This window comes from Enhydra lutris, unplaced genomic scaffold (genome assembly GCF_002288905.1).
Source record: "Enhydra lutris kenyoni isolate GAN:26980312 unplaced genomic scaffold, ASM228890v2 scaffoldscaffold30, whole genome shotgun sequence".
NCBI lineage: Eukaryota > Metazoa > Chordata > Mammalia > Carnivora > Mustelidae > Enhydra > Enhydra lutris.
Genome location: NW_019154114.1, coordinates 18075524 through 18102944, shown reverse-complemented (window position 1 = coordinate 18102944; position 27421 = coordinate 18075524). Strand labels below are relative to the sequence as shown.

Genomic DNA, 27421 nt, shown 5'->3' with positions numbered 1-27421 from the left:
GGCCGCGAGCTTAGTGGTTGGAAATAACAAAGCTTATTCTCTCAGACTTCTGCAGGTTGGACGTCCAAAAATGGGTCCTATGAGGGCTAGAGTCGAGGTGCTGGAGGAGCTGTGTTCCTTTTGGGGGCCCCAGTGGGGAAGCCACTTCCGTGCCTTTTCCAGCTTCCAGAAGCCGCCTGTGTTTGGCTCATGACCCCTTCCTCCACCTCCATGGCTTGGACTGTCTCGTCCAAGATTACTGAGGTCACCAAAACTGTGCTTATTCTCTAAGATGTACGGCAGCCCCGCGTCTCCCCTCTGCTGGATAATAGCATGAGTGGGAATCTGCTCTTTTTGCTTAATTATTATTATTATTATTATATCTTGGCTTTATACAGGCCAATGGTACTGCTAAAAGTCATGTTATAATCAAAGAAATAAACAAGTGTACAGGTCAACCCACCATGTAAGTGTAGATCACTCTAGAATGAACCGATGGCTAGACAGACTATAATGGAGTAACTCTGTAAAGTCTGGGTCTTTTCATTCAAAGCCTGCTGAGGGGCAGATCAGTGTGACGAACCCACCCACTGACTCTGTACCTCCTGGCTTTTAGAGGTTAATCCTCTTACTTATCTGTTTGGGAAATTTAAAGCAGCATCTCTAAAATCAGATAAAAAGTCTCTGTAATGTCACTCAAATGTAAGCAACATGATACTGGGAAGGTGGAAGGCTAAAGGTGATTCCTTGACAGGAGTCTCTGGAACGCATTTAATTTCTTCTTTCCAGATGACTTTTTCACTGTCCTTGCCACCATTATCGTAAACTTTAGTTACTTGGGCTGCAGGGCTGGTGTCCAGCCATATTCTCCCATATTTGAAGAAAGACTTGAATATATTAAATGGCACTGTGAATTTTATTTAAAAATATCCTCCATCTGTTTTGTTTCTTAAATTCCACATAAAAATGAAATCATGTAATATTGTCTTTCTCTGACTGACTTGTTTCACTAAGTGCCACCCTTGAGTTCCTTATCCTCTAGTTCCTTCCATGTCGTTGCAAATAGCAGGATTTCATTCTTTTTGATGGCTGAGTAATATTCCATTGTTTATATATACCACATCTTCTTTATCCATTTATCTGTCAATGGACACGTGGGCTTTTTCCATAGTTTGGCTCTTGTGGACATTGCTGCTATAAACATTTGGGTGCACGTGCCCCTTCAGATCACTATGTTTGTATCATTTGGGTAAATACCTAATTGTGCAATTGCTGGGCCATATTTGTAACTTTTTGAGGAGCCTCCATACTGTTTTCCAGAGTAGCTGCATCAGCTTGCATGCCCACCTACAGTGTAGGAGGGTTCCCCTTTCTCCACATGTTTGCCAACATCTGTTGTTTCCTGAGTTGTTAATTTTAGCCATCATGACAGGTGTGAGGTGGCATCTCACTATGGTTTTGATTTGTGTTTCCCAACAATGAGTGATGTTGAGTATCTTTCACGTGTCCGTTGGCCATCTGGATGTCTTCTTTGGAGAAATGTCTGTTCATGTCTTCTGCCCATTTCTTGATTGGAGTTTTTGTTTTTTGGCTGTTGAGTTGCATAACTTCTTTATGGATTTTGAATGCTAACCCTTTATCTGATAAGACATTTTGTGAGTATCTTCTCCCATTCCATAGGTTGCCTTTCAGTTTTGTTGACTGTTTCCTTGCTGTGCAGAAGCTTCTTATCTTGATGAAGTACCAAGAGTTCATTTTTTGCTTTTGTTTCTCTTGCCTTTGGAGACAAGTCTAAATCCTTAAGGAATTTCTGCAAATGTGCACTGACAGGAAGGTAACCTCTGCCCATCTGTAAATTATACCAGCATTCCTAAACATGTCACCCCAGAAGTGGTTCAGGGAAGTGCCAAAAAGTGAATCTTCAGCTCAGATCTCTCCTCTTCCAGCACTGATCCAGATCCTCAAGGCTACTGGGCCACCATTCTCTTTGAGTCATGACAGACTCTGAAGAGCTGCTCATAATTTGGGCTTTGGTTTCATGACCACACCCTCCCAACCATGAGACCCCTCATCCTCCCCAGGAGGTGGTCATCTTACATCAAGACCCACACATCTCCCCTCATCTCTTCTCTGACCCCCAGCCCAATGTTCCTGATGAGGACATGGTTTTTTAATAGAAGGCTGAAGCAGATACCAAAAGGGAGCAGATGCTTGGCAGAACCTGTCAGGGTCCTGTCCCTGGTTCCCCAAACATCCCTGAGGTTCTACACTACTGCCATGGAACTTGGACCTTTCCTAAATTCATAATAGCAGATGCTGAAACATTTCTTCTCAAAAGCATGGTCAGTGCCCCATAAAGACACATATATGGATGTTCATGGCAGCATAATTCATACAATCCCCAAATTGGAAAACAACTCAAATATCCATCACCCAGTGAATGCATTAAAAAAATGTGGTATATCCATACAGTGAAATATTACTCGATATTAAAAAGAAAAAAAAAAAAACTACAGATACATGTCTCAACATGAATGAACCACAGAAACATTACGCCAAGTGATAGACACCCGATGAAAAGGACTATATAGGGGCGCCTGGGTGGCTCAGTGGTATAAAATCTCCACCTTCGGCTCAGGTCATGATCCCAGGGTCCTGGGATTGAGCCTCGCATCAGGCTCTCTGCTCAGCAGGGAGACTGCTTCCTCCTCTCTCTCTCTGTGCCTACTTGTGATCTCTGTCAAATAAATAAACAAATAATCTTTAAAAAAAAGAAAAGGACTACATATTTTATGCTGCCATTCAAATCAAATGTCCAGGCAAGGAATAACTATAGACAGAAAGCGAATCAGAAATTGCCCAGGGCTGGGACAGGGGTGAGGTCTGATTTTAAAGAGGGCACAAGATAACTTTACACAGTAATGGAGATGTCTTAAAACTAGAGTTTGGTGCTATAGAATACTATACATTTACCAGAATCAGTAAAGTAGATAAATTTAATTATAGCAGGTAAATTTTATGTTATGTGAATTATACCTCAATAAAGCTGCTAAAAAAACGTTTTCCAGTGTGGTGTTCATTACTTAAAATAATAATTTTGGTCACTGAGGGAAAAAAAAATGGACTGAATAAAACCTGCTAAATTAAAAAAGTCTCCAATCGTGTTCAAGCCAGTTCAGACTGTAACATAAAGGATCCTACGTCTGAAGGCTGTGGACTTGATTACATGAGCTAGTCTGTGTAATTTAGGTAAGGCTCTTAGGTTTGCGTGTGCGTGGCACTTAGAAGCCCTGGGAGGTCAATGTCATTATCCACATAGTGATACCCCTTCAAGGGGCCATAGAATCTCTGTATAGCACGGCTCAGGACCATCTGCGGGCAGAGGGCAGCCTTCTCCCCCTGAGTTGGGTGCTCCTCCAGGCCTGTCTCTGCCCAGAACACATTTCACAACAGAAAGGAACAATATACTGATACCCTTGACAACATGGTCTATGTGATTCCGTGTATAGAAAATTCTAGAAAGGCAAGCAAATAGAGAAGGCAGATCAACGAGGGTCTGGATTCAGGGGAGGGGATCAATAGTAAAGGCACACAAGGAAACTGTATCTTGATACTTGGTGTGGCTACACAAGTGTGCACATTTACCAAAATGCAGCCAACTGTACCCTCGAAATGGGTGAATTTGATGGAATCCAAATAATACCTTCACACAATGCATTAGAAGTATTTTCAGCGGCTGCTTTGCTCATCTTGGTCACGTCTTGAAACTTTCTCATTGTGATCGAGGTTACAATGCAATTCTCCTTCCTCGCCAATGTAGAGACATTTCATTTTGGTACTTGTTAATGGGGTTCGCCTGATCTGTCTTTTTATGTTCTTGCTATTGCTGATTAATTAAACCTAAAACAATTGTTCAGAAAGGTTTCGGGATGATATTCTCCCCTGGAGCTGCTTGTGTCACACCACGCAGAGCCGTACGAGCCCCCCGCCCCCCAAGACACAGCCTAATAGAGATGCCAGCCTGCTTCGCGGGCAGGGTCCTGCGGGAGCACAGCACAGCTCTCCGGTGTCAGCAACACTAACCTTCAACAATGAAATTGGCAGTAAAATTAATTCCATTTACATTTTTTATTACTTGCAATGTCATTAGTTTTATTCCCTTCAGCTGTCAGAAAAGGAGGTACAGACCCCTCATTTCACTTCTCAGTGGCAGTAATGCCTTCTGCGGTCTCCTAACAAGCTGAAATGTTTCTACCACTTTTTCCTGCAGGGAGGCAGTCTGACGGTGAACGCCTCACGCCCCACGCACCTTGGGACGTCTCAGAGCCTGTTTTCCCATCTATAAAGTGGGATAACATCTCCGGGCCGGTGAAGAAAATAAAAAAGCCCTGGGACATTAGGGTATTTGGTTCAGCTGTTCTACCTGGATCTCAATGTTATTTGAGGGGAGGAGGGAAAAAAATCCCCTCCCGCCATGTTGTATGATGCGATCACCGCGGTTTTAAGAGCAAGGCTTCAAAGAAGGGGTTGGCACGCTTTTCCTGTTAAGGGCCAGGTGAATCCGTATTTCTGCTCCGCAGGTCATGTGGTCTCTGTGGTTCCTGCTCAACGCTGCTGTTGTAGCAGGCTGACTGCAAACATGGCTGTGTTCCAATAAAACTTTATTTACAAAAACAGAAGTGGGCCATGTTTGACCTTCGGACAGTAGTTTGCCAACTCCTGGTTCAAAGCAGCATTAAGCAGGGTCAGGAAGTTGTTATCCCTGCCCTTTATAATCTAGGTTAGTGCTTGTAGATGCTCCTACCTTCACCCCACCTTGCTTAGTGTTTTAGGCCCATTTCTGCTTCTTGTCAATGTCATGTTAATAGCTACACAGGTGGGTTGGCCACTCTGAGTTCTGCTCTTACAAAGAATTCTGAGCCACGGGATACCCATGGTTCTTTACTCCTGCTAGCTCTCACCCTGCTCCTCACACATCTTGTTAGGTATCTCCCTCGTTGGGAAGGACGTCTCCCGCTAGGTGTATAATGAAACTAGCACCGTTATAATGTTCAAATGAACAATATTATGTAGTCTTATGCCTTTTATATACGGACAGATGGAGGTTCTTTCTGAAGTCAAGCAGGTGAATGCTCATGTTCCTAACTCTTTTTTGGGCTGAACCTACCCATCTTGGGGTGAAAACATTGGAGTATAAACCTAGGACATTTCTAGCTCTGCAGGGAGATGCTGAGCTCCTTTTTCAGGATGATTCTGATGTTGCCTCCAGGGGCCTTACCTATAGTGGATGGCTGTGTGCTGCTAGCTGGGATGGTTCCCTTTGTGAGAACAAAAAACACATTTGACAGCTCCACTGTAGTGTGCACGCATCTGTCTTTTCTTGATGATACTATTTTGAGTATAAAATGAACATACGTTCCTTAGGAATTACCAGGTGATTCTGCCCCAGATGAGTTGTGATCCTAGCTATCAGCTGGGAGAGGCAAGTGGGCAGTCTTTGGGGATCTGCTCAGTACTAACTTCTGTAGTTCTCCAAAGTAGGAGGCCCAGGATAAAAATCCCTGCTTGAGAAGAGGAAAATACTGCTGCATTATTAACAGTCCCCTTAATCTGTACAGATAGGTTAAATCTTACTAATATTTAATATATGGATTGGTAGTAGCAGATATGCATATTATTACCAAAAATATTGTGTAAATATATATACAAACACTGGGTCCATGTGCTGGAGGCCAGTGTGACCTGGGATGTGGGCTCTACAGGGCGGATGGGCCCAGAAATACATATTTCAGCAACTGGCAGTAGGATGTCTCCAACTATTATTATTATTATTATTATTATTATTATTTTTAACTTAAAAACAAGTAAGCTTTAGTACGTAAAAAGTACAACCTTCTCCCAGCATTGGGAGGAGTGGTTGCCTCCTTTGAAATGGCCACAGATGGTTCCTGGGCTGTGCTGGGTCTCAGGGAGAGGGTTCCCAACTCTCCCAAGCAGAGGAGGGGCTGGCCTCGAACCTGCGTCCTTCACCCTTATCCTTAAAACATGACGGGATGGGATGAGCACACCAGGGAAGGTCAGGTAGTTCTTGGGCTGCAGCTACTATATCCTGGACCTCCCCACCCTTTCTGGTTCCTTCAAGAACAAAAGGAATTCTGTTTTCTCAGTAAGGCTTTAATTTCTCCTCCTAACTGGACCTGGTGCTAAAACTGGGGTCTGCGACCCAGAGGTCAATTGCACTTTTACTTCTTCCTCCTCCTCCTTCTTATTGGTGGTGTCACCGTTCCCATCTCCTGGATCCCCCCGGCTCTCCAGAGCAGCTTTGGCTTTCTTATCCTTCTTCCTCTTTTCCTTCTTGAGGTCTTGTCACTTTCACTCTCTCGCTGCCGCTTCGGAGCTACCACGCTGGTCACCATCTCTGTCTCTCTTTAATCAATTAATTTGAGAGAGAGGGAGCTCGCATGTGTGAGCCAGGGAAGGGACAGGGGACGGGGGCAGGAGAGAGAAGCAGACTCCTCGCTGAGCACAGAGCCCCATGCGGGGCTCAATCTCACAACCCCGAGATCATGATCTGAGCTGAATTCAGGAGTCAGACACTCAGCCGACTGAGTCACCAGACGTCCCTCGCTTTGCGGTCACTGTTGCCCACAGATGCCTGCATCCAGGCGGCAGGCGTGCTGTCCGTGGGCGTACCATGCTGACCCAGAAGGCCCTGCTTGACTATCAGCCTCTTCTGACTTGTCTTTGGACCTGAGTCCCACTTCTGAGGGTAAGTGTCTCTCTCCACGATTACTCTCTCCATCTTGGCTACCATATCCCGGTCCCAGTAGAGATCACGGCTGTGGTCGTTAACGGAACAGCCACGCAGCCTGCTTCCCCGTTGGTGGTGATGACCACCATCTCCTGAGTGACTCTGATGCCATCCTCAAGCCGGAGAACCACTGCAAGCCTGATCTTGGCCCCACAGCTGACTGTGGTCACCAGCCGCTGATGAGAAGGCGGCAGCTTTTCCAAGGGTGGAAAGCTTGCCACAGGTAAGTCACATCCCTGTGGTTGTCATGCAGTTGCTGGGCGTCAGGCATGTCAGGAATTGTCCCCAGGTGGTCCTTTCTGCTCAGGACCCCAGAATGAGCCCTCTGAAGTTCCTGCTTCTGACCGCCAACTCCCAGTAACAAAGCGAGGTGCACACACAGCGCCCGGATGTACGTGCCGGCCTCACAATTCACTCTGAAGAGTCCTTGTCTTCTTCCAGGACCACATGTGATTATCTGGCTCTTGTCGGTGGTCCAGGCTCCAAGCTGCCTCTTTCCCGCAGCAGTATGCGGGGGTCCCTGGAATAAGGCAGCTGTCGGAGTCCCTAGAGCCCCACAACGTTGGGAGCCCCCTTCAAGAGCACCGTGCGGCCGGACGGGTCCGACACATTCTTTGCCCGAACTCGGCTGGGATTTCAACAAGCGAGTGGCTGGTTCTGCGCACGGAATTAACAGCCGCTCCCATCCGGATCCGGAATGATGCTGTGTCCTGTCCTCTCCGCCCGCAGTACCCCCTCCTCATGGTTAGCTTATTAAAGTCCTTGAGCAACAGGGACCACCGAAGCATGTCCAGCTGGGCCACCTCGGACTCGGGGGTGATAAGAAATTCTTCAGCGTATTGTATTGTATTTACGAAACATCTTCTTCCAGTACTGACTTCTGCTTTTTCTTCTTACGTTTCTTTGGCAAAATCCGTGCTTCCTTGTCCGCCATGCTCAGCAAGCCTCCCTTTGAAAAACTCACTGGCAGTCAGTCCAGAGTCAAGGAGAAGGGAGCCGCGCCCGGCAGAGCCTCGGATCTTCAAAGCGATGTCATGGAGAGTCTGGCTTGGATGTTGTGTGACTGGGTTTATAAGGGCTGATGTGTGAGCGGCCACTCCGTTATCTTCTCTCTCTCTGTGTACACATTTGTACACGTGTGCATGCGCGCACGCGCACACACACGGACACATGCACCACACTTTCTTCTCTACAATCACACGAGAAGTACTGCCCTCGAGGGTACCCAGGCTCTGCTCTGTGTGAGTTCCGGTGACTCCCAGAAGCCACACCAAGTGCTGGGCTTGCTGTCTGTCGAGGATTAACTTGTGAAGCTGGTGGGGAGACAGATTCCAGATGTTTAGTGCAATAGCACTGATCGGTGAAGGGCATCGTAAATGATCCCAGGGTGTCTGCTGCATGGGGAGTTCACCGCACGGTGTCTGTGGGTCAGATGCTCTCCAGCACTTAAATGGATGGACAGGAGCGGGGTGACCTATGGCTCTTGGGCTACAGTGTGTTTGTGTGGCTCTCCAGCTCAGCATGGTTTCATGCGTTTGGAGAGCGGTAACACAACAAAAGACAGAAAGAACAACAAAAGAGTGATAAAAAGGAAAATGTGACAAAGCTGATATGGTCCACAGAACCCAAAGTGTTTCCTGCCCAGCTCTTTGTGGTCAGAGTTTGCCAACCCCCAATCAGGATAGCACAGAAGAACCGTGGAAATGCAATGTGGGAAGGAAGAAAAGCCAGTACAGAACATCCTGCTCAGTATGACGTGAATTACATGGAGTTGGACAAGCTGCACAAAACAGAACTACAAGCAGGGTGTGTGTGTGTGTGTGTGTGTGTGTGTGTGTGTGTGTGTGTAGTAAACATAAAAAATAACATCTGGATATAGTCTAAGTCATGATAGTATTTTCTCTGGGGAAAGAGAAAAGGAAATGAAACTGGGGAGAAAAACACAGGGGATTTCACCTTTACTAGTAATATTTTATTTCTTGAAGAAAAAGGAAAGAGAAAGAAAAAAAGAAAGGAAAAAAAGAAGAAAAGAAAGAGAAGAATATATTTTCTTCCATCCATCCTTCCTTCTTTCCACTTATCCATCCATCCATCCATCCATCCATCCATCCATCCTTCTATCCATTCATCCTTCTCTGCATTCTTCCTTCCATTACTCCCTCTCTCCTTCCTTCCCTCCACCCATTCATCCTTCCATCCCTTTATCCATCTATCCTTCTATCCATCCATCTCTCCATCCATCCATCCATCCATCCATCGCTCCATCCATCCTTCCACCCCTTCATCCATCCATCCTTCCTTCCTTCCATCACTCCATCTATCCATCCTTCCCATCTTTCCATCCCTCCATCCTTCCATCCCTCCCTCCCTCCATCCTTCTATCCATCCATCCCTCCATCCATCCATCCCTCCATCCTTCCATCACTCCATCTATCCATTCATCCATCCGGAGAGACACTTCTCATTGTAAGATGTTCTCCTTACCTCTAGTTTGACCCCACTTACCACGGTCATGAGGAACCAATAATTTCTATTCCTTTTTTCCCTAGTCATCACTTTCTCGAGTTCCCCGTTCACACTTACCTTCTACCTATCGGTATAGGTAGGTATAGATATACCTACCTATCGGTATAGGTGGGTATAGATATACCTACCTATACCGATAACCTTCTCAAAATATAAATACCAAAGCCCAAGAGGATGTGAATGGCATTACCTACATGTGAGTAATTGCTAAGGTTAACGTTGGGCAGTGCACCAAGCACAGGAAATATGTGATACATGCATCTATTCATTTTATGCTCACATTTATATAACTCAGCCCAACAATTCATTTGTTTAAAATAATGCTTCATTATATTGCAGCCATTACTACCCATCAGTGGAAAAAAATGTGTGAAAATTATGCATTTATCTCTTTTCCCACATCCCAGCCTCCCTCCCTGAATTCTCATGACTGTTCTTAAAAAGGCAGACTACCTACTCTAACCTCGCCAAGATTCTTCCGCACAATGCAGGGGGAAATGAGGCCCTGGTAGACCAGTTACCTAATGCGGCACATTCTTATTAGCCTGAATTTGGTGGCACCAGCAGGACATTTTCCCATCACCTAGTCTGTGGGTTGCAAAGAATGTCTTTGCCCAATTCCTCAGACTGGCAGGTGGGGGGACGTGAAGATGCCTTCCAACAGAAGTTGGAACACTTTTACACGTAACACTTTCTATGACACAGACAAAAACCGAGAACGAACGCATCCTCTGGGATGAATTGTTTGGAAAGCTCTACGGAAGACAGGGACACTGGTGCGGTTAGGTGCTCGCCCTTGTGCATGCCCCGGAGCTGGGCTACTTACACGCCAGACTGAAGAGGGAGACGAGCAGGACTGAGGTCGTGCTGAAATGCAGGGCCCCTGCCGCGTTGCAGTCGACTTTGGAGTTCTTGCAGGAGCACACCTGTACCCTGAGGTCTGTGATGTTTGTCATGGGTGGCTTCCCTGAATCTGTCACCACGATGGGCAGGTGGTAGTTGGCTTTGTTCAGGTTTTGGAGAAGGCTTACCAGGGCGTGCGTATCTGGGGGAGACAAGGAGGACCTTCATGAGAGACGGTTAGACCTTCCCAAATAAAAGGGTGAGGTTTTGGCGATGAAAACCACAGCAATCAGGCATTGCCTGTGGGTTTATAACCACGGGCACGTTTAAACTTAAATTCATTAAAAATTCAAATTCAGCTCCTCTGTTGCATTAGCCAAACCTCAAGTGTCCAGCAACCACATGTGGCCGGTGGCTGTGGCCTCAGGCGGCACCGGATAGAACATTCCACGGCCAAGGAGTCCCATGGTTCAGTGCTGTGATAATCTATTTCTAGGGGACCCCTTTTTGTGAAGATGACCGCCTACTAAGAACTCCTCCTGATAAAACCGATAGAACCATCTTTGTCATGATCTCATTCGACATCTAGAAAAACTGACTTAAAAACCCATTCTCTCGGGGCGCCTGGGTGGCTCAGTGGGTTAAGCCGCTGCCTTCAGCTCAGGTCATGATCTCAGAGTCCTGGGATCGAGCTCCACATCGGGCTCTCTGCTCTCTAGGGGAGCCTGCTTCCTCCTCTCTCTCTGCCTGCCTCTCTGCCTGCTTGTGATCTCTCTGTCAAATAAATAAATAAAATCTTTAAAAAAAAAAACAAACCCATTCTCTCATCGTCACAGTGTGTACCTTTTTCTTATTGTTGTTTTTTTCTTATTTTTAATTTTTTACCGTGTTACGTTATTCACCATACAGTACCTCATTATTATTTTTTTAATTAATTACCTCATTAGTTTTTGATGTAGTGTCCCAAGATTCCATCTTGGAACACCACAGTGTGCACCTTAAATATATATAATTTTTATTTGTCAACTGTACTTCCATGAAGCTGGGAAAAATGCCCCTTCTGGGCATGAACAGTGATAGGCATTAAAAAACCAAAAAACAGAACTGGGACCAGGAAACGAACTGAGAAGTCATCTATCTCTTAAATAAAACCATGAAGAAAACAGAGCAAAGACATGGAAACAGAAACAGGTGAAGTGTCGTCCTGGTCACAAGGAGAAGCAGCAGAAATAACCAACATGTCACCCCAGCTGTGGGACGGGTCTCACGTAGAAGAGAAGCTCGAGTAAGACAGTTCCGGCTGGAACTTTCTGGAAAGAGCTGGTGGTGGCTATTGCAATCTGCTGTCACCACAGAAACTAGCAAAGGTGGTAGTAACCCCTCGAACAAGAGGAGGGCTGTTTTAATTAAAAGTAATCAGTGTAACAGAACTCATTCTTTAAAAAGCAATAAAATAGACAAACAGGCCAATGGAATCAATAACAAGAGGAAGGCACTAATAAAATGAGATAGGAGATAAGGCCATTCAATACATATGAGATTTTTTAATAGAAAATTTTATGCACAATTGTACAGCCCGTTTTCAAGACTTAATGAAATGCATAATTCCCAATCCCGCTCTAAAAGTCTACCACTGCCGGGTGAGCACGGTACCGTGCTGGGTCGGTTGCTGGGGAAGTTCGCTACTGGAGACAGAGGGAGTCCAATGCGTGGGTTCTGGTTTCTGACGTCATTGCAAAACCGGGTGAACTTAGTAGTGAGTTCACGTTTGCCACGGGGAGGAAAGCAGGTGCTCACGGACGTAGGGAAACCGTCTAGTTGAGCACATAGGGAAACCATCGGGCCCAGTTTTGAACTCCACCTTCCCACATGGAGAGACTGGTAGGAAGGGACCTGACTGGCAAGTCTCCTCAGTGAGGGACAGGACAGATGCGTGATGATATCATCGTTGAACATCAAAGCCACGGCCGTCGCCAAGGCAAAGCTCATGGTGTGGAGGTCTGCACGCAAAGTGCAAGATGGAGGGTTAGAGGCTAAGGCTCTATCAGGATTGTTCTACTGGGGCTGCCTGTTTCTTTAGCCTTCTCTGAGAACACGCACACCGAGAGATGGCTGGGCTGTGCCATGCGTGCGGAGAGGCCGAGACCTTGGCTTCTGCGGGCTGCAGACTGGGTGGGTGTCCAGTACGGGGCGTGGGGTACAGAGTATACGGTGGAGGCTGGAGGGTATGGATGAGAGAGGAGGAGAGAGGGACAGTGTGGGAAAGGCCGGCAAGCCAGGGAAACGAGGCTTCGAAGCTAGACAAGCAGCTAGAGAACGCGTAAACCCGACTTACTGTTGATCTTGGAGATCTTCCAGACTTTATCGGGAACAGCCTGTTTGTGGATCTCAAATTTGAAAGGGTCTGTATTTGGGTGAAGGTCCTTATCGGACGCTCCCAAAATCACGACGCTGAGGTTTCTGGCGTCATCACAGACTTCTGCGACTGTGGGGTAGATGACGGGGGCGTTGTCGTTGACGTCCTCCAGAGTGATCAGCAAAGTTCCGGTCCCAGTAGCGGGAGGGTTGCCTGCGGGCAAGGAGGGAGAGGTTAGCAGGCTGCTGGCCCAGGCCAGAGCTCGACACCTTTATTATTATTAAAGGGTTTCAAATAGGACGGACCGAATAGCTTACACATGTGCATAAAGTCTAGTGGCCTAAAAGACTTCTCCTACACTTGGGATGTACATTCTTTAGCCTCTACCCTTAGGGTGCAAAGCTTCTTGCACACAAGGCATCCCAATGCGCTGAAAGCACAGAATGGATGTTAACAAACAGGACCTTTCCTCGCTTAGCGAATGAAACCTTTTATCTAAACAGCCATGCATTCACAGCTGTTGATGGCACAGGGAGAATGGGGTCCCATGAGCCAAGACCGGGTTTTGTATATATGAAATAGCTCTATCCGCCTGGGTAGACGGCTGGAGAAAGAGTGAGCTAATCCGGGGTTTCCTTTGCAGTGGGGAGTGGGTCTGGGCTGGCGGCTGGTGCCCCGGGGGGCGGGGGGGGGCTGACCTGGCGACACAGGACAGATATAGAAAGGGGGGGTTAGTGGGATGCCTGGGTGGCTCAGAGGGTTAAAGCCTCTGCCTTCGGCTCAGGTCACGATCTCAGGGTCCTGGGATCGAGCCCCGCATCGGGCTCTCTGCTCAGCGGGGAGCCTGCTTCACCCCCCCCTCTGCCTGCCTCTCTGCCTACTTGTGATCTCTGTCTGTCAAATAAATAAATAAAATCTTTAAAAAAACAAAAAAGAAAGGGGGGTTAGTTACAGAAACACAAGTGCTGGCTGGCTACTAGGGCAGCCGAAGCAACATAATATCATCTTTGGGCCTCGTTTCTCAGGTCTTGTGTTTTCATATTTCAGTTACTTCCTGCTGTGTTTTTTTATCTTAGGGATCATGATTTTTAAAAAGTCCCTTACAACCCCCGGCGTGATACTGTCTTTCACCTAAAGAAAAGGATGTTTCATTTCCAAAAGGCTCAGAGTGAGTTTATTTACTGCTCCCTAACTTTATTTTTAATCATCTAGATGTCAGAGATTTTCTCTTGGGTCCAACCACTCATTAACAGTTCCTGATTTCTCTGAGAAACATTAGATCCAAATTCACAGGCCGCAAATCGCACACAGACAGATTTGCCCTATTCCAAAAGGTTTAGGCACTCCTCCAGAAGCCAGTACTCTAACTTTATGCACTAGTCCTAACCCAGTGTCTGGCTCCATTTCATCTTTCCTATCCTCATGTGCACTTCCAAGCTCAACCTTATTTCATGTCACACTCTGTTTGTTTCTTGAAACGCATATCAAATTTCAAGTTCAGTTCTGAATCACACGGGGACTTGCAGGGTAATGAGTATATGAGCTCGGGGGCATGTCTCCAGTGCAATGCAAGGCGAGGTCTGATGGATTCTGCTGGTGAAGACAGGGCACGTCCTTTCCAGATTCAGGCAGGTTATTCTGCTCTGACCCAGACAGTAAAAGAGGGAGGCGGCAGAGGTGGCCCTTGTGTGAGTGACACTAAGCACAAGGGGCCAGTGGGAAAGAGTGGCTCCTACCAGCCTCCTGTGCCCACTGTTCTGGGAGGATCATGAGATGTTCTGCCAACACGCAGACTGGCTGTGGCTCACGCCTTCTCTCTTGGCCTACGTGGGTGTGCACAGCGTCACCCGGTGCCATTGTGGGCTGTTAGAGTGAACGGAAGGAGCAAGGAGAAGAGCCTGGAGATGTCTGGGAGGGCACAGGGCCTGACTTTCACAATGACCTGTTGGTACTGAGTCTCCAGGCCACAGGGAGTCACTGGAGGTTTTTCACAGAGTCAGTGGGCCCATTGATGTGACTGATTTTTAGAAACACACGTGATATTGGCAAGAGATGTTGGCCACTGAGGCAGGGAGACCAGCAACAGATTGAGGCATGATGTAGGCAGTTGGAGTAAGAAAGAAATGTCTCGTCTTAGTGATCAGGTACTCAGATGAGGCTGCTGGGGATGGGGAACCCCAAAATGGAAGGTAGCGGGCAGTGGAAAGACATTTCAGCTCTGTGTACCTGTCTAGAAACATGCAGAGCTTAGGGGACGTGCTGGCACTGGGTAGTGACTGAGGATTGTCCTCACGGAGGCTTTGAAAGGGTCCTAGCCAATCAGGTCACCCAATGTGACAGCGCAGAAGGGAGTGGGGGTGGAAGCCTGGAAACCCCCAGAGTTGAAAGAGCAGCTGGTGGTTTGCAGAAGACAGAGGGGACATGAATTGGAAGAGGAGGCAATGAACAGTGGTGAAATGGGTCGTGATGCCCCAAAGGAGAAGGAGAAAAGAGAAGCCATGGGACTTTGCAAGGAGAAAGGGACTGGTGACTTCTTTATGAGAGGCGGCCAGTAATGGGGAAGACACCAGCTTGAAGGAAGCTGGGCAGGGAGTCATGAAGTGAGAACAGACATTTTTTCAGCCGGGCTGGTGGAACTTGAAATATATCAACACCCAATGACAGTTTTAGAGTAAACATTCTAATAAATATCCGTTAACGTTGAAACACCAACGTCATTCATTAGCAGAGGGATGACTGTTCCTAATGGTGGCACGTCATCAACCTTTGTTGGAGCAAGAACTCAAAAGAAATGCATAATTACTTGGAGGTTGGTTTTTCACTGTCAGCTTTAGTCATTTGGTTGAATTTCTTGACTGAAAATTTCTTTTTCTTTTTTTTATTGAATAATTGAGTATCTCAGAGGAATCCATTATATTTTTTCGCTCTGAATATATTATGAAGAGCCGTCACTTGGTAGAATGGATGAGAAGGCATTATGAGTATTTGAAATACGGCCGTACGCATCAGCCTTTCGTGAACTTAATTATACGACTGTCTTCGCTTCCCTGTGTGCTATTCCCAGACTAGGCTGGTGATGTCTTCTTCCGAACTCAAGGAAAATGAGCTTGGTTTTTTCATAGATAAGGGGAAGACGGCACCCTCACAGTCTTCAGGAAAACAGCCTCTCCCGGTTGACGTCACAGGATGGAGAAAAGTCACCATCCAAAATTCAGAGGCAATTCAGAATATAAAGACTCTTCACTAGCCCATTTGGCTCCAGGAGCTCTGGGGGGCCCAGGAAATTTTGGAACTTCTGGGTTTCATGACACACAATAAAAACCTCTCACCTCTTCTCTCCCCTTCCCACCAGCAACCGCCAACCCCCCAGGAACTACTCTGCAGGATCGCATGTCAGAACCAAAGCATGGTTGAGACTGGGCCGTCCTCCGTGGAATTTCTACTTCGATAGGGAAAAAGCCTCAAATTGAGCAAAACTCCCAGGATATGGAGTTAGAATTGTGATTCCTCCTCCTTGCAGCAACCCCAGAGGAGCCCAGGGGCTGTATTCTCAGGGTTGCTGCGAAAGGACGGCCGTCCTCCAGCAAGTGGAGGGATTTGCCTGTGGTTGTGCAAGTTTCTGTCTTCGTAGGTGAGGAGCGGGAAGGGCCCCTGAGAGAGCAATCATTCTTGGCAGTGGGTTTTAAATGGAATGGGAAGGGGCGCCTGGGTGGCTCAGTGGGTTAAAGCCTCTGTCTTAGGCTCAGGTCATGATCCCAGGGTCCTGGGATTGAGCCCCGCATCGGGCTGTCTGCTCAGCAGGGAGACTGCTTCCTCCTCTCTCTCTCTACCTGCCTCTCTGCCTCCTTGTGATCTCTGTCTGTCAAATAAATAAATAAAATCTTTAAAAAAAAAATGGAATGGGAAGTGGGTTCCCCTTTGGGAATTTGGTGAAGGCCATGGTCTTGCTTCCAGAGAAACACACCTACCTCCACGCTGAAGGCACTGTAGGGCCTGTGAGTATGGCTGAGTGTCTGCTGTTCCGACAGCCAGTCTGGGACACCTTTGTTCATAGGTATTTTATTTTATTTTATCAGAATCCTGAGCAAACAGGATATCCATTTCAGCCAGAAAATACTGAGATTCTTTTTTTTTTTTTTTTTTTGAAGATTTTATTTATTTATTAGAGAGAAAGAGAGAGCAAGTGAGCACAAGCAGGGAGAACAGCAGGCAGAGGGAGAAGCAGGCTCCCCACTGAGCAAGGAGCCCGATGCAGGACTCGATCCCAGGACCTGGGATCATGACCTGAGCCTAAGGCAGAGGCTTAGGATTGAGCCACCCAAGCATCCCACTGAGATTTTTTTCTGATAGAATCACTCAGATGTTTATATATATATGTATATATATAAAATCTTGTTAGTAAGAGACACAACTAGAAACATAGTGTAATCCTAATTAAAAAAAATATAATTAGAAATGGAGAAAGGTTAGAAAGAAATATACTGAAGCCTAAATGGTGAGTAACTTTCTTTTCTCTCACCCTTTTATTTTTTTTATTATTATTTTTTTTACAATAAACTGACGTTTGGTGAATTTACAGGGCTGTGCTTATCACTACCACCTAATTTTAGAACCTTTCTTCCATCGCCCCAGAAAAGAAACCGGGGGCCCGTTTGTAGGAACTCGCCATACCTATGTCCAGCTCTAGGCAACCACTGATGGACTTTCTCTCTCTACAGTTTTGTGTTTTCTGGAAGCTTCTATCGGTGGAATCATAGAGTACGTGGCCTCTCGTGTCTGCCTTCTTTCACTTGGCATCCCGTTTCTGAGGTTCAGTCACGCTGTTGCGTGAATCACCTCCTTCCTTTTTATGGCTGAATGATTCTGCCTTCCAGGGCCAGACCATGTTTGGACGGGCCCGTGGGCGCTTTCCACCTTCTTGTCTGATAGGAAAAAGGCTGCTGTGAACATCTGCGTGGAAGGGACCATGTCTTCCCGTGCTGCCGTCCTCCAGATGCATGTCCTCAAGAGAGTCCCCTCCGAGGAATAGGGTCGCGGGTCTCGGCACTGCTGGACAGACTGGCTTCGTACCCACCGAAAAACAGGATCTGAGCATGACCTTCCCGAGCTGGCTCGGTGAAGTACAGGCACAGGGGAGATCTTTCTAATCACTGGCCCCACGTGGTCTCTAGAGCTGGGTCTAGAGGCATGCGGCAGGGGTCCTACTCTGGGAGGCTTGAGTGCAAGTGGTTTTATATGGGGAATAGGAAAGTGTGTTTGCCTATGTGAAGAAGAAAATGCAGGAAAAGAGACACAGGGGGCTGGGAAGTAGGAAGCTCATTCCTGAGCCCCGTGAGCTCTGAGCATCAGAATTGTTCTCTGGCCTGGTATGTAACAGGCCATCAGTGGGTTTTTGAATTCATTTAGGTTGACTTGAAAAAGCTAATGATGAATTGTTCTTTCTATACATGGGTCCTATATATTCTTACTTCCATGGGCTTCCATCTCCATATTGCTTCTGTTCTGAGGGGAGCAGTGACCCTGTCTGTATTCCAGCCCCCGCTTGTCCCACCGAGGGGAGGAAAAAAGGGTGTGTAGGATGGGGTCTGTGGAACTGGGGCTCAGGGCAGGGAGCCCACATCCGTGACAAGGAGAGAGACCTCAGCTGATGTCTCAAGGAAGCTTGAGGACTCCATTTTGGGAGGAAAATCAGGAGGATGGGTTGATTTAATAGGAGTTTAGATGTGGGTTCCCGAGAGAATGCGGGTGCCCTGGCTAGTTTCTGAGGCTTGTCTATAGGGGCGAGCCCTCCACTCCACCCCGAACTCCCTCCACTAAGCTGCTGTGAGCCAAGAATTACCACCTCTTTTACTTCCTACGAACAGGCTTCTACACTAACCTGTACTGTTATACAAGTAGGAGCGAACCAGGGTTCTTCTAGATGAGATGATCCCTTGTATTGTTGTGTTCTGCCCATGTCCTCTTTGCTTTGGCTTTTCGCTTTCGACAACAAGAATCTCGTTGCTTTTAAATTCATAAGCATTTAGAAAATTGCTTTGTTACTGGAGAGCTTGCCAATTTCACTGGACATTTAAAAAAATTCAATAGTAAACCAATCTAGAACCTGGCCAGAAAATAGATTTGCAAAATATCATGCCAGGTTTCCACACGTAATTCTAAATGTAGAACCGGGGCAATTATTCACGTTAACTCGAAATTGAACATCTTTTCAGAGGAGACCATAACCTGAAGTCTGAGCCATTTTTAAAAAAAATTCAACTTTTTGGTTTTTTGCTGTGTTTCCGCTTTACTGACTTTAGAGAAGAGGAGAAAAATAAAAAAAGAAGGGAGAAGAGTTGATTTGGAGGTCATGATTAAACAGGCTGGTCTCATTTCATTCATGCAATCAGCAATCATTTACTAGGACTCTGCCCCGTGCCTGGCTGGCCCTGCACAGAAGTCAGCGGCCCCCAGGCAGGAACAGATACACATAAACCGACACAGGACGGTCCAGTGTGGGGAGACGTGAGGCTAAAGGGTGGTGGGAGTTTGTGGCCTGAATGACGTACTGCCCAGTGGTAGATCAGAAGGCTTTGTGAGGAGACGGCATCTGCGTGTGCAGGAAATGAGAATACTTTCGGAGAGAGAGAAGTTGTTCTGGGAGGAGGAAACCATACGGCTATTTTGTGGGAAGACAGTCAAAGACTTTAAAGCAGGAGAATGGCTTTGATAAAAGAGGAAATTTGTTGCAGGCACAGAAGGGGGGGGGACTGGGCACCAGTGCTGTGGGGACCCGGCAGCAGGGGCGGGAGGGCTGGACTCAGGAACCCACACACACTGCAGAGTGGGATCGGGATGGGTGGTGTACGAGCATCAGGGCGCTGATAAGTTTAGGAAGTCAGTCCATAACTCAGTTCAAGTCAGCTGGCTTAACTCTTTGTTAGGTGTTTACAAGATGCCGGGAACTTTGCATTCACGATTCCCAGTCCTTACAACAACTGGGCAGGGAGGGAAACTGAGGCAGACGGAGCCTAAGTCTCACACCTATGGTGGTCCAGGCAGGATGGGGAGCTGGCTCATGTCCAGATAGAGCAGACTGCACGTGCTGTCAAATGACTCTGGGCGCCGTCTCTCTATTACAAGATCTCAAGAGTTTTTTATCGGGCCATTTTGTCAGTGACAAAATTGAAGCGGGTGTTTTCGATGTGATTGATATTTTACTGGTACTTGAAGTAACGAGGAATGATGGCTGGGTCTTCAATTTATTTTTCTTCCTCAATTACTGTAACAGCTGAGATAAGGGGTGTTAAACTGGCTTAATTGTGTTGCCATCATAACTAATGGCTTGATTTTATTCCAACTAGCACATTTTAAGTAGAATTAATCGAAACGATCTTACTGCATTCCCCACGCAATCTAGAACTTGGTGGATCCCTAAAGAGAGAAAAACCACGGATCTAGGCATCTGTTGGAAGTTCGGGTCCCCTCCATCCCCAGTTTGGGGCTCTTGGTTTTTGGTAGGCATTTCACAATGGGGCTGCACAACATCCCCCTGCCCCCCTTTAACCAATCTCAATGTACTCTGCACAGTATTTCCATTTTGAGTCAACCGGCATGATCAGAACATCTACTACACAGGGGACCGAGGGAAAAGGCAGGTTGGGACACGATATATCTTAGCCTATGAAAAATCATCATCTCACTGCATTCCATTTTAATCTTACAGCTGTTCTGCCTGATTCTATATCTGTGTCTTCTTGGGAACCCACATCACATTTTTCACTGGCAGACTCCAATATACTTTAGACAAGTTGCTAAGTCATGAGAACATGCTGCTGAATTTAGTGATAATTTGGCTTGTTTTTATGCTATCCTTCCCCCTATTCTTCAAAATGAAAATAGGGAAAGGGCCACTTTGATAATCATAGCAAGACTTAATAGGGACGCTGAAGATAGTCTGGGCTTCCTGCCTCCAACTATCTCACACCCACTGAGCTCCAGGAAGAACTAGAACGGATCCCCCCTCCCCCACCCCCTTTTTCCTTTAAACTCTCTGCAAAGCATGGGTGTTGGGAGCAAGGGCACTTGGGCTCCACTGAAGAAAATATTTGTCTTTAGTGTTTAGAGTCACAACTTAGATCTTCTCTGAGGCCATGAGGGCCATCAATAACAATCATGGAACGCTGAGGCATGTACAATTTGGGAACAGAAGGAGGGGGAGAAAGATGAGTTTATGGGGAAGAAGAAGGCAGGAGGGCCAGCCTAATGGAATTCTGAGCAAAAGACGGTAAGCCGGTATCAGCAGCTGGTCCTGCCTTTCCTGCCCATGACCATGGCCTGTGGGATTCCAGAACTCTTAGGAGAAATTGCTTGTGACAGTTTTCAGCCCACATAAGACAGTGAGACTAACATTTGACCTTTCTGGTGATTACCTGAGCAGGAGCGATAATCACACAGGGATTGGCCCAGTGCTAATTGCTGCTGTTTGCCCCATTGTCAGCACATCCCCAAAGGGATCCCATCTTACTGCATTCCCGAATGTTCTCTCTCCATCTTGGTATTTTCCTTAACAGTTATTATTACCCACTCCACCCCCCTTTTAAAGAAAGTCTAGCAATTCTGTGTTCACTGAAGTCTTTAACAGAAGGGTTCCTGTGCTCTGAAAGGTACTATCTTAACCTTTTCAGAAAATCTGGACCACATAAGGTAAATGATGATATTCATCTCCGAAGATAAAATGTTGCCAACACAAAAGGTCATACCTTATTAGTCTATAGGATTAAATGCTTTATTTTTTCCAATCATTGAACTACAGCTAGTTCTGGTTTTAGCAAAACAGAAGCATTTCAGTTATAATGGGACTGCACTATTAGGTGATTTGTAACTCATTAAAATTGTTAACAATTTATGAAAACTACCTGGTATACCCTGGCCTGTCCTGTAGGTTACAACCTACCGTTCTTCGTAGGAATGGACCAAAGTGCCTTTCCTCCCCAAATTATCTAAACCTGGGCATTTGCTTGGTGGACTGAAGCAAATAGGTCCAAAGATTTTTTTTTTTTTTTTTCTGTTAACCCCAGAACAGGTTTCCAGCCCTGATTTTGTCATTTTGTATTCCTTCATCCTGATCCCACAGTCTCCAATCTCTAAGAGGTACCTGAAAGAAAAATCTCTGTTGGTGTTGCCTGGTCATTGTTCTTAACTGGATAAGCAGAGCGGTGTGTAGAAAAAGAAGATGGTAGTTCTTCTGTCTTTTGCAAAATATCGTGGGCGACCTGAGAATGTGAGCTTTGCTTTGTTCCCTCTGCAGACAACCTGCCTCTCGCCTTTCCTGGCAGTATCAGCCCATCAGCAGCGGAGACCATCCTTCCACAGAGCGGGAGGATGTCAAGAGTCTGACTCTAGGGCATGCAGGTACTTGGAGAATGCATGAAAGGTCACAGCCCTCCTGGGGAAGGGACAGTGGACCCAGTACACACTCTCTGAGCAGTTGTGTGTGTGTGTGTGTGTGTGTGTGTGTGTGTTTTGCTTAGTTTTTATTGGAGTAGAGAAACACTTATGTTTCTAAAATATACAGCTTGAAGAGTTTTTACAATTTGAACCCACCTGCATAGTCCAATACGAGAGGATCAAGAAACACATCCACCGGATAAGCTAGTGGTGGTGATGACCTTTGCTTGTGTTTCAGCTTTTTATAGATGGAACCATTCAGGATGTGGTCTTCTGACCGGCCTTTTGTGGTTCAGTGCTATGTTTCTGAGATTCATCTGTGTTGCTGTGAAGAGTTGTAGATCATTCATTCTCCATGTTGTACAGATTTAATTGTATGAACATTCCACAATCGACCTATTCCACTCTTAGAGAGCATCTGAATATCTTCCAGTTTGGGGGCTATGATGAATACTGTTGTTATTCACATTCTGACACACGTGTTTTGGTGAACACACAGCCACAATTCCGTTGGATAAATAGCTGTGTAATTCCTGGATCATAGGGTAGACAAAGTTTTAGCCTTAGTTGATACTTCCGGTTTCCAAAGTGGTGTTACCAACTTACCCCTCTACCAGCTGGATAGGAGACTTCCAATTATTTTATATCCTTGCCAACTCTTGGTGTGTTTCATCGGCCAGTTCAACTATTTTGTGGGTAGATCACTGTGCTTCTGGATTTCATTGTATTTTTTGGATTAATTTGCATTTTAATTTATAGCTACATAAATTACTTTTTATTTCTTTGATTAATGAAGTTGTGCATCTCTTCTGTGTTGTTGGCATTTGTAGAAGTGCCTGTTCAAGTTCCTTCCCTGTGTTGCTTTGGGTTGTATCTTTTGCTTACAGATGGTAGGATTTCTTTGTATTATAAATACCTTCTACTTTGTGGGTTACCTTTATTGCTTTTTAAATGATATCCTTTGAACTGAAGTTTTTAATTTTAATATAATCTGCCATTTTTTACCCCTTTTTGCGGTGAATACGTTTGTGTCTTGGTTGCAAAATCTTTCAACTCTGTCAAGGACACCAATTATGTTCTCATATGTTTTTCTCTACAAGAGATATTATTTTACTTTTTGGCTCATAGTATATTTAGAATTGAGTATTGTATATTGTCTATGGTCTAAGAGAAGGGGCAGGATACATTTTTTCATATGCATATTCAATTAACCCAGTACTTTTATTGCAGAGACCATGCTTTCTTGCTTGAAGCCACCATGTTCTGGTGGCAAATGGACCGTGTGTGCGGGTTATCGGCTTCTAAACTCTCTAATCTACTTCACTGATCAGTTTTTTCCTGTCTTTGTACAAACATCACATAATTTTTATTTACCGTTTTTTTTTTCTTTCTAATAGGTCAGAATATATCATAGTGTAAGTCTTCCAACGTATTCTTCAAGATTGCCTTGGCTATTGTTAGCCCCTTATATTTCTGTATGAATTTTACAATCCACTTCCTCTCCTTCACCTCAAAACAGAGACCTGGGATTTTGCTCGGTATCATGTTAAATCCTTTACGTCAGTTTGGAGAGAATTCACATTTCAGTAGCATTGAGACTGCCAATCCATGAACGTGGTATATCTCTCTATTTAATAGGATTAAAACTTCTCTTAGTAGTGATTTGCAATTTTCAACAGAGTGTTTTTGTTGTGTCCTCATATGGCAGGAGGGGCAGAGGCACTCTTTAGGGTCTCTTTTATAAGAGCATTCATCCTACTTACAAAGGCTTCTATCTGCATGACATAAGCACCCCTTAAAGGCCCTACCTCAAAATGCCATCACACTAGGGATTAGGTTTCAACACGTGAATTTTGGTGGGGACATAAACATTCAGACTACAGCACCAGCCATCCCATCTTCCACCATTTTGTACCTTTGAAATCTGGCAAATATCTTAAAGAAAGAATGGTTTGTACATTTAACATAGGTTGGCTTCCTCTGTTAGGTCCTTGTTTCCATGAGACCCCAGGAGATTTCACTCTGTCCTTTAAAGGGTATTTGTCCATGGTGGGGGCAGGGGGAAGCAGCCATGTGTTTAAGGGCCCTCAGGTTTTCACTTTGGCACACGAGCTCCACATGACTGTTACAAGGATTGCTGGTTTATTTCCCTTCATTTTGGGCCCTCTGCCTGGGTCAAGCCTGACTCTCCCCCCAGAATCAGAAAAGGCCCCCAGAGAGAAGAAATGGCTAGCTGTCTTATACTTTTTTTTTTAGAATGCTTCTTCCCTTTTTGATATTTTCATTGATCGAGGCTTCCTGGCTTTTGCGACTCTCTGATACCTTTAAAATTAAAGACTTTTGTCATCTACCCTGATTTTCCTAGTTTTTGCAGTGGGGACAGTAATCTACTACTTCCTATTTGGAAGATCCTACACACATATCTTTTATCAACATGTTTTGATATAAATTCCTAAGTGACTCTTTGTTTGGAGAAAATCATTTTATTTTGCTTTAGCTTTCCTAGTGTGATGTGACCCAAAAAAAAAAAAAATCTGTATTCTTTCATTCCATCAAATACACTGAATTTATATAAATTAAATAAAATTAAATGCTTCCTTTGTCTAAAATTGAGACATCAGTTACACTATTAACTTTGATCTAATAGGTACGTGTTGGTTTTTCCTGGTTGAACATAACACCTAGAGAGAAGTTTTCAGTGAGACAAAAAGGCTTCAGACAAAAGTTCCTTTGATTCATGAGGTCTTTTAAAATTTATGCTCTTTTTACTCTAAGTCTTTTGGGCCTTGTTCAAGATTATTATCTCTAATGATGGTTGTGTATATTAATGCCAACCTGTTTTCTATTTATCCTTACATCTTCAGGGACATTTCGTCCTTTTGGAAACATCTGTGACACCAGATTTTGAATTTGGTTGTTTGATATTAGTATTAAAAGAGTTAGACAAAAAGGAGATTTCACACTATATTTTTCTTAGGACCATTCTTGGCTCCATTCTTTCCTTTCTATAACCCCCACTGGGGTGAGATTAACATTTATTGAACATTTAATATGGCCTTCAGTGGTGAGTGTAGAGGGAATGGCACTTCTCTTTCTCATTGCTCACAACAACCTTCTAAGTAGGAATTATCTTCCTCATTTTGTAGAAGTGTAAGCTAAGCCTCAGAGTCTAGAAGCAGATTGCCTAGTGATACCTGGAGAGAAGGCTCTTGTTGCCTCAAAAATTAAAGTGTACTTCACTTCTAGGTTTTTTTTTTTTTTTTTTTTTGATGAATAATTGCGTAAAATATCTCAAGGCAATGACAACTGTATTTGCTGTATTTCCACCTTTCTTCATGCTGTTCTTAGCTGAGTATTTTCTCTACAAGTACAGGGACTTTTCCGAACTCTGAAATGATTGCTTTAATTGATACTAAAAATGGACACTTTTAAATTCAAACAGCATTTTAAACATTCTTGACTTATTGTCACCCCCCCATTTATGCCCTTAGCACTCCTGTCTAGACCCGTTCCTTCTACAAAACTTACCTGTTCTGATGGCTCCCATCTCTTTTGCGTGGGTGACTCTCTAAGAAAAACCTCCTTACCTCTACTTTAGTCTCATGGGACATCATCTCAACATGCACCCTATAAAGACAACATTGGAATGATCCTTTGAAACCCATTCCACTTCTATCAATGGAATAATCATCCCTGGTTTCTGGACTAGAAAACTGAATATCACCTTTCTCTACTTTATGTTGAGCATGCACGTTTTTCAAAGTCTTGCTTCTTCCTTCCAGATGTTTTCTAGACCCATCCTCTCTGGTCCATTTCTATTGCCACCAGGCACAACTTAACCCTTGCAACTAAGACACCAGCTATGGCTTTCAATGTACTTCTGACTCTAGACTAGCTCCATCTGAAGTCACTTCACTGCGTCATGCTTCCCTTACCCTGATTTCTGCCCCAGCATTAGAATGCCTCCCTGCCTCCCATGTCATCATTGTGCATTTTCTACACTGGGGGTTATCTTTCTAAAGCACAAAGATTATTTGTAATCAAATCAAACCCTTTGGCATAGCATATGGAGCATTTCATGATCTAGTTTGGGATCTATTCCGCAGATCTGTTGAATGCCTGCTCTAAATCAGGCACTGTGAGAGCAGCCAGGCATTCAACACAAGGCCTAGTACCAACCTTGGAACAGTGGGTGCTGGGCCAACTCTCTGCTCTTAGCCTCGTACATGTGGAGCCTACCATGCAAGCCTTCTCAGTGTGCTACCTATCCATATTCTTCCAGGCTTCTCTTTTAGAATGCCTTGCCTTTTCTCATTAACAAAACTAAAAGGCAACCTACTGACTGAGAGAAGATATTGGCAAATGACAGATCCAATAAAGGGTTAGTATCCAAAATATATAAAGAACCAATACAACTCCACATCCAAAAAACAAATAATCCAATTAAAAATGGGTAGAAGACGTGAATAGGCATTTTTTTTTCCCAAAGAAGGCATATTGATGGCCAACAGACACATGTAAAGATGATCAACATCACAAATCATCAGGGAACTACAAATCAAAATCACAATGAGATGCCGCCTCACACCTGTCAGAATGGCTGAAATCAAAGACACAAGAAACAACAGGTGTTGGTGAGGATGTGGAGAGAAAGGAACCCTCATGCACTGTTGGTGGTACCCCTCAAAATACAAAAACACTAATTCAAAGGGCTACATTCACCCCTATGTTTATAGCAGCTTTATTTACAATAGCCAAGATATGGAAGCAGCCCAAGGGTTCACTGATTGATGACTGGATAAAGAAGATGTGGTCTGTATACACAATGGAACACTAGTGAGCCAACAGAAAGAATGAAGTCTTGCCATTTGCAATGACATGTATGGATCTAGAGACTATAACACTAAGCGAGATCAGTCAGAGAAAGACAAATACCGTATGATCTCACTCCTATGTGGAATTTAAGAAACAAAGCAAATGAGCAAAAGGGAAAAAAAGAGAGAGACAAACCAAGAAACAGACCCTTAACTATGGAGAACAAACTGATGGTTACCAGAGGGGAGGTGGGGGGCTGGGTGAAAAGGGTGCTGGGGATTAAGGAGACTACTTGCGTGATGAGCACTGGGTGATGTATGGAAGTGTGGAATCACTATATTGTACACATGGAACTAATATTATTCTGTAGGTTAGCTCTACTGGCATTAAAATAAAAAAGAAATGGGGATGGAATTACAAAAGTGTATTACCTTTTCTCAACTTATCCTTATCCCTGTAACCAATAAGCTCCCTGTGGCCACCCCCAAGGGAGGACCAGGGGCTCCTCTGGGCTTAGGTCCATCAGAATAGTGATGACATTGCTCTGTGGTCTTGCGCTTACTGGCCTAACTCCCCAAATCACTCATTAGCACATGGAGCACAGGAACCATGAATTATTCAACTCCAAGACTCCGGGACCAAGCACAGTGCGTGTGGACGAA

General features: G+C 45.1%; 1 protein-coding gene and 1 pseudogene across 1 annotated transcript in view; both read right to left on the bottom strand.

Annotated features, from left to right (window-relative positions):
* The window catches only part of LOC111152768 (cadherin 13), a 991753-nt gene that overhangs the window by 2740 nt on the left and 961592 nt on the right, over nt 1-27421 (bottom strand). The window contains exons 12-13 of the mRNA XM_022511391.1: nt 12495-12728; nt 10143-10361 (exon numbers count right to left, since the gene is read on the bottom strand). Of these exons, the coding sequence (XP_022367099.1) occupies nt 10143-10361; nt 12495-12728 (453 nt within the window). The remainder of the gene's footprint in view (nt 1-10142; nt 10362-12494; nt 12729-27421) is intronic.
* On the bottom strand, nt 6154-7724 carry LOC111153050 (annotated as a pseudogene).